The following is a 13,047-nucleotide window of genomic DNA, read 5'->3' on the forward strand; positions in this document are numbered from 1 at the left end:
TTCTTATTAGTTCTTGGAACCACTAGGGAACTACAAACTTGAATATCAAAAGAACAAAGGGGTATATATAGGGAGAAGGTCAGCCATGTGATTGGACTTGATCTTTGTAGATCCTTCTTCCCTTCAGTCTCTGGAATTCAGATGTCTTAAATCTGTGGTCCAAATATATTTTTGAGAACTGTTTGCAATTAAATGAGTATTTCTCTGTTACTGTTACAAAAATAAATATTCCATGTTACATATTGCCCTTCAGCCAGGGACACAATTATTTCACTGAGTATGACATGAATTTGGCTTTGTCTCTTTTTCAGAACTATTTTACTTGAAAGCATATTTTTTCGATTATAAATTTATTCAGCTGTTTGTTACTTACAAAAGTCATGGATTTTATTAAGTTTTTTTAAATGTAAGCAAAATTAATTCAATAAGGTAGAGTAAAATCTGTGAAGAAAGGTGTTTTTAAATTTTTTTTGCTAGTGGATCACTGGCAGTAAAGAGGAAAGCTGTGTCCAACCTTGAGTCCGAGCAGCCTGGTGTGGAACTGAGAGAGCACTGTGGCAATAATCCAAGGAGCAGCAGCTCAGTGTGCAGAGCATGGGCACAAGGAAACAGAGGTGTTCCCACAGCTCAAGCCTGGATGTGTTTTGGGGTTACCTGGGCTTCTGCAGGGGATTCTCCCGCAGCCGTGTGCAGGTGGCCGAGGAGGAAGGAGGACACGATGGCTGTGCCTGTCCCCAGCGGCTGCAGCGTGGAGCTGATTCCTGCGGAACTGTGCCTGGGGAACTGACCCCTGCTGTGGCAAAGGGCTGTGCTAATGGCAGCACTGTGCTCTGAGAGAATCTTCCCAGTCAAGAACCAAAGTTCCCGCTGCTTTTTCTGTTTCTTCTTCCTGTGCCTGGTTGAGTTGGATGGTTTTGTTTTTATGGATTCACATTTACAAAACCTTTGTTGCAGTCTTCCCACCAGGTCGCATTAAATCCTGAGATAACTCTCCTTTTAAATACAATGACTTTGTTTCTCCTGAAGCCAGAGCTTTAGAAAGCCAGAAAAAGAAAATATTTGTAGGCTCAGCAGAGGCTTCACCAGGGTGCCTCACTCCCATCAGTTTGTTTGGAGAATTAGTAATATGTTTTCCCCTAGATGCATGCACGTAAAATGCCAAAGTCTTCAATTGGTCAGAGAAGATTAAGTATTTAGACTGTAGTGCCGATTTTAAAATTTATGTGCTGAACTATCTGTCAGTGGTGCCAAATGATCTACAAGAAAGTTTGATTTATACTCAGAGAGAAGCTAAATGTTTGTGTTCCTCCACCTTTTCTTACAAGACGTATTTGTTTCTTTTACAAGTTTGAACAATCCTTAGATCCAAACCCACACTGTATTAACAGTTCCTCTGTTAAGCCTGATGCTCAGGCTTTGTCCTGAAACTGGAGCAATGCTGAAAGGGGAAATGTTTTTAAAACCTGCTGTTACATAGGGAGAATTCTTATCAATACAGAAAGTTTCTGTCTTGGTGTGTATAACAGCTTTGTCCTCAGGAAGCATGCACTCAAGTGGATGTGTTTCTGGCAGCTGTAAGAGTGGGGACTGTAAAGACTTTAAAAGATGGACATTTATGAGACTGCAAATGCTCTGTTCTTCCAAGCTTGTTAAAATGAAACAGATCTGAATCCTATACAAAAGAAATAAACAAAATAATTTCATCACTTCCTTATTTTTTCTCAGTCTAAACATATCCTTAAACATGCATAAAGTTGCTGTTAAATAAGAGCAAGTGCAGCAAAATAGTCTCATTCACTTCTTTTTTATATAGGTCTGCAAAATAATAAAAGGCTATCCTTGTACTTCAGCTAAAATGTCTGGAAATATATAATGAAGTTAAAGGCACAGCAATGAAGTTTTTCTCTCATCTGTTAGGTACTTGAATATTAACTGAAACTGGAACAAGTTAAACTCATACAGCTAAAAGCAAATCCCAAAAAATAGTCTATAACTCCCTTTGCTTCCAATGAGAAATTGGCCTGTGTCTGCAAATCTCATTTGGCAGCTACACCTGATACAGTTTAAACTCTCACTGGCATCAGCAAAAAATTACCTGATTAGGGATGCAGGATTGGATCTAAGATAATAGCATATTAAAAATCCACTATGGATTCAAAAGCTACTAATGGAAATTAAATCCCTGAGAACATAAAACGTTCCAAGCAGTTGAACAGTTTCCATTGTACATGCTCAGAATGCTAAACAATAGCAGCTATTGCATGTGTGACCATCAGGAAACGCAGCTGTGCTTCTCTGTGTTACAATTAATTACTTCCGTTGTATATAAAATTGAAAGTATTGGTACTCTGGGGCGGAAAGAGGATATCCTGATACACTGCTCCTATTTCCTTACCAAGGCCTATTACTGAATGTTTCACCATTAATTCACTTGCAATGAATTACCCTGCAAGGAATAAAGGAAGGGTAGATTGGGTGGTTAATTGTTATGCTAAAAGCTACTTTTTCTTTGGATTTTCACTCTCCTACATTTTTATCTCATTTTACTACTTTTGCATATGCCCTCTGTGATAGTAATTGTTCACTTTTAAGTAGTTGCTCTTCATAATAAAGGTCTAAAATAAATATTTACTTAACTATCTTTTGCCCTAAAGATTGTTCTATTAATATTTTTTAAGTTACAGGCTCAGAGAAAGCACAATCGTTCTCACTGTCCTTTAAAGAAATGAACAGAATCATCTCAGCTGAAGTATTTGTGGGCAGGTTCTCTGAGGCTGGCACACAGAGATGTAATTTATACCTTTCTGTGCCAGTGAATTTACCTAAGCTGGAGGGGAATGAGGATTCTTACCCAGAGTCAGGGAGGAGTAGTAACAGCCCTCTGTTATGCATTCTTTTTTATCTTTTTTTTTTTTTTTCTTTGAGAATTGCATAGGAGCAAGAACTGTTTGAGGTTGTACTAAATAGGCAAATATGGAGCCTAAGGATATGCACTACCCCCCAAATTTAATATCTACTTTTTAATACACTGACTCTTTCTTTTTAGAGAACTACTAAACAGAGAGCAGCTTCTGTGACTGCTGAGGAAGTCAACGAAGTCTCCAACAACCAGCAGCCACGTAAGTCTGTAAAAGGTGGATAATGTGTTGTGAATTTGTCTCTGGGAATCGAATCTCTCAGCATGTGTCTCCTGTCCTGGAAGTCTGACAGTCTGGCACCTTTCAGCACCAGACTTTCCAATCCATTACAGGATATCTAACACAAAGCTGAGTAAGTTACATGTGGAAAACATGGAGTCCTTCAATGTGAGAATAAGTGAGTTTTGCCAATTGAGCTGAAACCTTTGCAAGTTGAATTCAGACTGGTGTCACGATACAGTAACAGCAGAATGGCAGCTCAGAAGAGCTCCCATTCCAGAAACTGCTTTACATAACAAAAATGGCAGAAAATCACCATCCACAAAACAGCCCCGTTGTCCTTTGGGGCACTGGGAAAACAATCTCAAAGGCAAACTGTGCTGTGCCATCATTTTATAACCACACAGCTCAGATTCAGGTATGCTCTGAGGCCACAGCTAGAACCAGAATCCCTGGCTGGATTTCTTGCAAGGACTTTTTGGCCAGAAGTAGATGCTGTGTAGTGAACATGCAGTAAAGCAGAAACTTTCAATTAGTGTCATCTGTATTGTGTATCCACAATAAATCTCAGGAAGTCTGGTGTTTCAGGATGCAGTGAGCTGAATACACTCACATGAGCAGCACAGCCCACTCTGTCACCTTTTACCCCACAGCTTACAGGCCTGTGTAAGGAACAGGAACTCTGGTCAGGCTCCTGCATGTGCATTAATCACAGGGAAATTTACAATATCCTTCGAATCACTACAGGGAAAAAGCTGCAGGAAGAAAATCTGTCAAGGAATGTGCAGAGGACAGCAGAAGAATATTTGGTTGTGATAGAATAATACCTGGTCTTTGCTTATAATGCACAAATAAAAATTTTACTCCTGAAATCCTATTTTTTATATGAAGTCAGATTTTTGGAAAGTGTGCCCTTTTTTCTGCTCCCACATCTCCTATGCTATCAGAATTGTGGAGCTGCTACTTCATAAAGCACAAATACCTAACAGATAACAAAACCCGGGTCTGGAGGTGCACTCAGATTCGTGCATTATTCTTAAGCTATATAGAGTAAATGGACTACAGGACAACAATTTAGGCTCAAATAGTGCAGGTATGAAACACACCCACTTACAGGAAATCAGAATCTGAGTTCTGAGTGTTTTAATCCACATATATATCTCATACCTGCAAATAGGAAGGCTTGCATTAGTCAACATGAAGATTTCTTTAAATGAAACTAAATCCCAATCTCAGCATTCTTGTTCTGTCTACGTATGATTATATCTTAAAATAATTCAAACACTGTAAATATTTCTTTGGTTTTGAAATCATATCTTTAATTAAGGCTATAGATATTTATTAAACCTAAAAATCCAAAACATCCTCTTTAATGCACCATGAGAATGAAACAATCTAGAACAGCAAGTTTTCTGGCTTTAGTGTAGCAAGCAGCATTCATTCCACAAACACTGGAAGAATCATCACCTTCATTCAACTCATGGTTGTATTTTTATCTATATCTTCTAATTAAAAGAAAAATAAATCTCAACTCTTTTTCAGTAACACTGTGCACAGCAAAACTAAGTAGAAGCAGAAGAATTTCTATAACTTCTTTGTCATTAATGAAAATAATCCAATTTCTAAAGCTGTATGATTAGAAAATACTTTGGTTGTAGAGGCAGATTTATTAACGATACTTTATGCATACTAATTTATTATTCCCTAGCAGTTTATAATCTGGAAACTCTTAAAGGAAAAATGTTTTGTTCAAAAGTTTAGCTTTGTTAAAAAACTCCTTCTTGTCTTTATTACGGAGAAAATTCTTGTGACTCAGCCTGACAGTCCTTATTAGTACAACACACATTTGTTACTGTTTTCTTTTGATGTAATCTTCCTAAGAGGAGGAGGAAGTGTATTTTAACAGCCATCCAAGGGCATATTTCATAGGCACACAGCACACAATTTTATGCCTGAATATAGTCTGAATCTCATCCATAACTCTGATTTGCCTGGGAGAACAAAGCATTTCATTGTGTATTCAATAATGGTTTCAGCTATCTTATTCACACATTCCTTCCTTTCTTAATCAGCAGAAACTGGCTGAATTCAAGATGCATGACTGGGGTGGGAGGGGGAAACAATGCCAAAGCCTAGACTTTTGAAATCACCATTTTCTTCAGAGCAATAATCTCTCTTTCAGAATCTCTGTTAAGGATCCCTTCATGCAACACTTGTTGAGCGTCTTGCACCGTGTCCTTTCCCAGTGAACTTTGCTCTGTTCCCTTTTTCCACCCTGTCAGCTGGCACGGTGCTCTGCCTATGCCTCCATTGCTCCCAGGTCCAACCACTGAACTCCCCAGGGATCACAGGGCACGGTTTAGGAAGCCCTGTCTTGTGCAAAGGTCAAAGGTCAGAACAGACAACCTGAAAAACGGCAATTCTGATCTGACAAAATCCTCTGTACATTCTGGGCATTCTTTTCAATTACCTTTCCTTATGGATACTGTAAACAGAAACCAGGGCTGGGAAATAAAATCAAAAGTGCACAAAGTTGTGATTCTTGATGCTGTACTTGGTAATGGCATCTAAATCCAATGGCATCTCATGAAATGGCTGTTTTTGTAAAACACACTGCTATATGAAGTCATCCTTTCATTTTGTACTTACTTCTTGGCACTAGAGCTCAATGAGGGTGTTCAAAACATTTTGTGTATTTTAAATAACTTTTGTTAAGAAATGGAAGAACACCTACCTGAACTTAGGCAGTCAAACCTTGTTTGCAGATGCACGGATGTAACTGAAGACAGAATTTACCCACTCCTTACAAAGTTACTATAAACAGTATTGTTGACACAATAAGATCCAGGACTATACAGGTCCTGCTAAGTTACAACATGTACTGCTAGCAGACTGCATCTTTTAGGCATGCTAATATTTGTTTAAAACAGCGTTATTTGGTCAATAAAATATTCAAGACTGATGTACAATAAAGTTGAAACCAATGCTTTTAATTTTTATTTTCAGGTTTGAAGTAGAGAGTACAAGCTTGTGTATGCTTTTTTACTGATATTACATGGCTGAAAGCTGTCAGCTGTTCACATGGCATATTAATAAATATACCCCAATCATAAAGCTTTAACTGTATTTGCACATTGCTTTTATTACTAGACTGTTTTATTCATGTTGGCACAGATAATCCATGCAAGGTAATTACTCACATCTCATAAACCACCAGACATTCTGTTCTGAAATAACTAGGAACTTAGGAAAAAATAACTATCTAAAAGCAAGGGCACTTGTGGCATCAAGTCAACATTTCAAAATATTATAAAACCTAGACCTCTAATATATGATCACTGCAGGCAATAAATCACTCAGTTTCAAATTCTGATGTTTATAAATACTAAACAAATTAATATCCACTACCAGGAGACGAGTATTGCAAACAAACATTAGTGTGCCCAGCATTAGACACTAATGAATGTGTTCAGTGCTGTGGACATTCACATTATTAAACATAAATACAAGTAATCTTCAGCAAAAAATTTCACCCAAAGTACTGACCACTGAAGGACCAATGGAAAAATAGTTTTCCTTGTTTTGAATTGATTTTAGAATTGTGTAATGTGTGAATCCAATATAGTAAAAAACTAATGAAAAAAAGTCCTAAGACTGCTTTTTTTTTGTCCAGATAATAAAAATAGCCTTCTTTGGAAACATTTAAATTTCCCTGTTCTGCAAAAAGAACATCAAAAGAGAGAAAAACATTAAAAAAGCTTTTGAATCATTTGACTGAAAAATTATTGAACACTTTTTAGTTAGACAAAAGACTGATCTTTTTAATTGATCATTCAGTGGTACAGTATCCTTGTTTTATTGGGTAAAACCTCACATTAATTAGAATGAAAAGAAATATTCAGAAGAACTTTGGACTTATCCCAGGCATCTCTTCCAAGACAGAAAACATCATCAAGTACACATTATTCATCTTGCATATTTTTGTACAACATTATTTTCAGTGATAGTTAAAAGGCTGTATTTTGAATTTTAGATATATATATTATATATATGCATTTTACCCTCTCCATATCACAAAGGTGACACAGCAGAAGAGTATCAACAGTTATGTGGTATTCTACCCCTGTGAAAGTTAAAATGCTACATTATTATTCACAAATTTCTGGTTCAGATATGTGCAAAAATTCTATCTTAATATAGATATCAAGGGTGGGTATGTGGATTCCCTATTTTTGGACCACATTATGAAGCAGCACAAGTCATGACAGGAAATTTTTATTACATGATAATCCTCAGGGTATCTCTGTTCTTCATTCAGAGCTATCGCTGTACCTCATACAGTGATATGTAAACTAGCTTTAATCTCACTTGCTCATGCTCCAGCTGGAGTCAGGGCATGTGCTACAGTGCAGCTTCTCTCTGCCCAAGGACATTTTCAGGGCTCTCTCAAGACAGTACAGCTCCCACTGAGGTCTGTGCTGCTGCACCTCCACTGCTGCTAGCCAGCTCAGCTCTGCTTACACACCCTGCATTCCCTTTGCTGCAGTCCAGACTGCAGATTTACCAGATTGTGTCCTCGTTCACCCCTCCTGTACGTGTTCAAACCATTCCTCTGGGCTCTTGTGAGCTACTTGCACCCCAGTTTCTTACCTGAAGCCCTCTCGCTGGCTGTAGAGAGCAATCCTGGCTGCCCTGCCCCACCCCAGCTCTCTGACATGGTGACACTTCAGCCTTCCTTGGCTATTCCTCCCTCCAGCGCCAGCCTCGGGAAGGGCTCCCTTCTTCACCCAAGCAGAGGCGTGCAGAGCCCCGGCTGCCTCAGGCGCTGTCCCTGCTGTGAGCCCAGCCTGCCCTCCCCACCCCGGGCCACCGCAGCCGCCACTCTGGCCCACCCAGGACCCTGAGGGAGCTCAGCCCCAGCCCTGCTGCCTGCCAGCCGCTTTCCACAGGCTGTTCTCCCTGAGCTGCAGCCCCACACCTCTGCCACATCCTGAAATGATTCCTCCCTCATGCTGCCACTGAACAGGAATCTCACAGGGACACTGAGGGGGAAGGTGGAGGCGAGAACGAGACACACACGTACAAACACACGCAGGTCAGAGGTGAGGGACCTCATGAAGTTCTCCTGAGGCGTCCATCACGAGCCCTTCCCATGGAGCCTGACTCCCTGTCCTGATGTCACAGAGTCCCCGCCAGCGGCCAAGGCTGGCACAAATCTGCTGAAAGAATGTCTTCAGTGCAGTCTCAGTGTAGAGTATGCTGATGTCAACTCTCTCAAATAACAGTTAAGATTAAACAGCATTTTGATGAATGGCACTGAAAAATGAAAAGGAAATGTAGATTTTTTTCTCACTGTTGTGAATAAGTATCTAATGAAATCAAATAGGAGTGGAAAAATATTTGACTTCCATAATTATGACTTATTCCTCTGGACAATATAATGAGCCAGATCTTTGGATTTTGTAATCTGTGGGACTATATTCACACCAGCCCAGCACCGATTGAAAACAGAAAATTTGCTTGCTTACAGAAAAGAAAAAAAAAAGAAAGAAGAAAAAAAGGCCTTGCATATAATGTACTAGTGTTTTAGAATAATTCATGCATACAAAAATCTGACCCTGTAGCAACTCAGATCAGATCAGATCACTGCTAAGATGAGTGAAAACTAAGATACCTACTGAATAAATACAGGTCATCCATGTCAAAACTGCCACAGGCAGTTCAGGTTGTTAATTCTGTCCAAGATGCAGACTGCCTGCAGCTAACTTAACTCTTATATTAGAACTCCAAATTTCATTTATTCCTCCCCCAAGCTTTGGATAATTTTTCATCCCTTAAAAGACACACAAATGAAATGGGCATTACCCATGGGAGGGACAAGACAGACAATGTTATGTAATTTTTTGCTACTCAGAACGCAAGGTAAAATAGGTGCAGATGGCACCAGCATGTGGCCCACAGAAAGCATCCTCAGCCTCTGAAGTACTAATTCAAAACTGTCAGTACTGCAAGCTGTCAACATACACATCTTAATTCTCACTTAAAACAAGTTAATAAAACTCAAATGGTGATCAGACTTTCCATCTTAACTCCATCAGACAGAACTGCTGTCTCCAATATAAAAGTCATTGATATTCAAAAGTTCAAAAGTATTATCAGTACTACAAGTATTGGTTATTTGAAAAAAAGAGTTTTATAAATAACTGTTTGAATAACTTGAAAATTGTTCTCAAACTATTAGGATAGATACCTGTATGGTTATTAGAAGATGACTGTATGGTTATCCTAATTGTTGGAACATAGCTACTGTTTCCAGTGGCAAATACTGCTACAATTCATGATGTGTTGCATTTAAACTAAGGAAAGAAATAAATATTTATAGTGCCTGCTGCCTTATAAATTTTTAATCAACATTCATTCTCTATAGGAAAAACCATGCCTTTTTCCTAATAATGTGGGACAGAGTAGGGAACTTTTGCAAGCTGTTTCCTACAACCTAGCTGTGCTACATGGATGTGCCTCTTCTGTGTTCACCAGCTGAAGGTCCAGATGTAGGTTCCTACCTCCCTCTGATATCAGTGGGAATTAGAAACCAAAGCAAGACTGAATCTCTTTTTTTCCACAGGAGGAAAGGAGAACTGGTTTTGAATTAAAAACTGGCCCTTTCAGCCAGCTCTATTCCATTGAATGTAAAAGCAATTCGGAGAAAGCCAGTTGTCCTTTTCCATTACGATTTGAAAATGAATTATCTGCTGTGCACATAGCAGCCAAGTGCACTAGCAAGGCTGACCCAAGCATTTTATTTTCAAACTGTTATGGATTGTCACCTAGGCTTCCCAGTTACATATGGATTCAAGGCAGACTTGTTATTTGGAAAGAATCTAAAATATCTGATGCTGTGAGGTAGCACCACAACATAATGGAATAGCACTCACTTTTCCTAGAGGAAGCCCTAATCTATTTATTTCCCTTTGATAGCAACGGCCTTTGGTTCTACAGATGACTGTACATATGGCACTTACTCATTCTTGCTGTGAAAGAAAATGACTTAGTACAGAAGTATTTTTCCAGTTGTTTTTAAACACCAGTGTGTGGTCTAAGCAGTAAAACTGCTAAACTGCCGTGGGTAGTTAACTTAAAACTATATTTGCACATTTTATATTAAGGTTTTTAGTTAGTTTCAGTATTTCCCCCTACTGTTGCTCTAATAATGGACTAGTTCATCAGCTCATTTGGTTTTGACTGTTCATTCAGTAGACTTTTGTATGAACTTTGCAAAAAGCATGTTCTGCATTTATGAAAGAGGATAAAGTTAAATTTGAGAAGTACCAAGTTGTAGCTTTTACCAAGAGAAATGCTAGCCATGGTTATCAACTTTATGATTGCCCAGTCAGTCATCTGTTTTACCCCAGCATCACTGACTACCAACTCTCCTTTTAAACATTGATGGCGTGGGCGTGCTTCTTGCACAGTGGCTTGTCCTTCTTGGAGTAGAATGGCTGACCTTCCAAATTCACATGGCACACCTAGAATTAATAATAAATGCAATCAGGAATAATTAAGGAAAAAGAAAAGGGAGAAGGATGTGACTATCAGTTTCAACTGTCTTGCTCTTCTGCCCATGCATTTCTTTGGTAGTCTCTAAGAGTCATGTATTGATTTGCTATTGATTTAAGCCACTGAAAGAAATAAAGTTAGATTCTTAAAAAGACCCCCACTGTGAGAATTGCATATTAACAACGTATAATAAAACTATCACTTCCACAGAAATGGGGTAGTTAAGGCAAACGAGCAAGCCAAAAAGAACATGAAATATTCAGAGAAAGGGTCTTTATAAGCGATTAAGAACTGTTAGCTTGTCAAGGAAACTTGCTTAGTGTTCCTTTCTATATTAGAATTCCCAAAAGACTTCAGTTTTCACGAGACACTTTTTTGCAAAGCTAGTTTAGCTTCAGATATTTATAAACACTTCTATACTTTCAACTATTCTACTTAAATTTTGGACTTAAACAAACATTAGAAATTGTCACTGTCGGTTTGGTGTGGCCAACAGCTATTTTTAGCTAATTAGAGATTTTAGATATTATTACTTTAGGAATAATATGTTGCAGAGCTGCTCAGTGGTTTCAGAACCAGATGAAAGTGCTGTTTATCATTTGGATTTCTCTGCTTTGTGTGCGGAGTGTGGGAACATGGCCACACCAGAGCTACGTGCACACCACAGATTGATGAGTTTGACCAACTTCTGTGCTAATTACTATTCATGCTCTCTGAACAGACTCTTCTTTGCAAGTTTCAACAAGCATTCAGCATGGAAATACAAACTTCACTGCTTTGAAAAGAAGGTTATGGTTCTACTGTTCAGTATGGTGTTAATTTATTTTCATCTTGTTCTATTTTTATTTGGCAAACACTGCAAAGAATAACAGCAATAGTGGTTTGTACTGCTGTATGTACTATCTAAAACTGGATGTTTTATTAGAAAAAACTCATGATGGTCAAATTTCATAATTCTAGTAAAAGTTAAGAAGAAGAAGAAAAATTACTCCCATCCTTCTCCAAATGCAAGTAAAAAATGAAATTTCATCCCTGTGCATCCTTAAGCATATGTTAGTTATTACTGCTTTCAGGTATTCTGATGTCACTACACGATTTAGGAGTATAAAGGAGTGAGATTTGATTTGGTGAAGAACCTACAGCGCAAATGAAGCAGGTGTCATGCCAAGTGTGTCCAAGAGCTTCGATGAATTTATCTCCAGCTTCAACAGGATAATCACAGCCATGACATTTTGTGCTGAACAAAGCAATATAATCTAAAATAAAACAAAAAGCAAACTTAGAACAAACTCTTAACATAATCATATTAAGTCCAAGAGAAATAGAACATTTCTAGACAGTGGATGTTTTGACTGTTTTTGCTCAGTTTCCTACTACATTTACTGAAACACTCCTATTGAAATTTGCTTTTTTTCTTTCATTATTTAAATACAAACTCAGTCCAGAACCCCCCACTACTATGATATTTATCATCACAAATGTAGAAGACATACAAAAACATCCATGGAATTTGAAGTTATGTTTGTCACATTACTTTCAAATTAGCTTTATTATATTGGAATCTATTCATAGGACAAATATGGTTGTACAAAAGAGTCTAATAACAAGGGAATGTTACAAGTTTCCATGCCTGGATTAATGTTCTTTTTGCATAAAGAGACAATATTATGGAAACCCCATGCTGGTTGATGGGGTTTATCAAGTGTGATTTGTAAAGGCTTCACATGGAAAAATATTAGTGGAAATTCCAAAGGTATATGGAATTCATTGGAGTTAATTGATGTTCTGACAAAACCTCCAACTTTTAAGGGTAGGTACCCAGTCAGTCATGCTGTATGGTCTTTGTGCCTCACTAAGAGTTACTCTGACTTGTAAAATTTGAATTGCATAACCACCAGGAAGGAATCTCCAGAGAGAAGTAGGCCAGGAGCTCACTGAATGCACAAGGGTGCACTGAGGGAGCTGCACAGAGGGAACACCACTTAAACCTTAACCTCCTTCCTGACTATATGAGGCAACTCATTTGCATGGCAAGTACCATTTTGGGAAACCATGGCCTTTTGCTTTCTCAGTTGGCAAGAAGCAGTTTGTTTGCTGCAGCAGCCAGGAAGCAAAATCTGCACTACCACCATGTGCTGCACATCTGTGCAGAGCTATCTTTGCATAAGTGTTGGTTGAACAATTCTAGGGTGAGGCAACAGCATCAGAGGTCACAACTCCAGCAACTCAGAGGGATTGTGGGCAGCCCTAGAACACTGATTTTTCATTTCTGGTGAGCAGAATCTACCAAGGAGGGGAGTGGAACAGGGGAAGATGTGTAGGGAAAGAAGTGCAAAGTCTGATAATACATAAG

At 38.5% G+C, this 13,047-nt stretch overlaps 1 protein-coding gene across 6 annotated transcripts in view; it reads right to left on the minus strand.

Moving 5' to 3' along the window:
• Positions 1 to 6,111: 6,111 nt before the first annotated feature.
• LDB3 (LIM domain binding 3) overlaps positions 6,112 to 13,047 on the minus strand; it is a 116,094-nt gene continuing 109,158 nt past the window's right edge. For all 6 annotated transcript variants that reach the window (XM_063406038.1, XM_063406033.1, XM_063406032.1 and 3 more), the window contains 2 exons: positions 11,835 to 11,950; positions 6,112 to 10,663 (listed from right to left, as the gene is read on the minus strand). In XM_063406038.1, coding sequence (XP_063262108.1) covers positions 10,574 to 10,663; positions 11,835 to 11,950 — 206 coding nt within the window. In that variant the 3' untranslated portion in view covers positions 6,112 to 10,573. The remainder of the gene's footprint in view (positions 10,664 to 11,834; positions 11,951 to 13,047) is intronic.

Source organism: Prinia subflava, chromosome 9 (assembly GCF_021018805.1).
Source record: "Prinia subflava isolate CZ2003 ecotype Zambia chromosome 9, Cam_Psub_1.2, whole genome shotgun sequence".
NCBI lineage: Eukaryota > Metazoa > Chordata > Aves > Passeriformes > Cisticolidae > Prinia > Prinia subflava.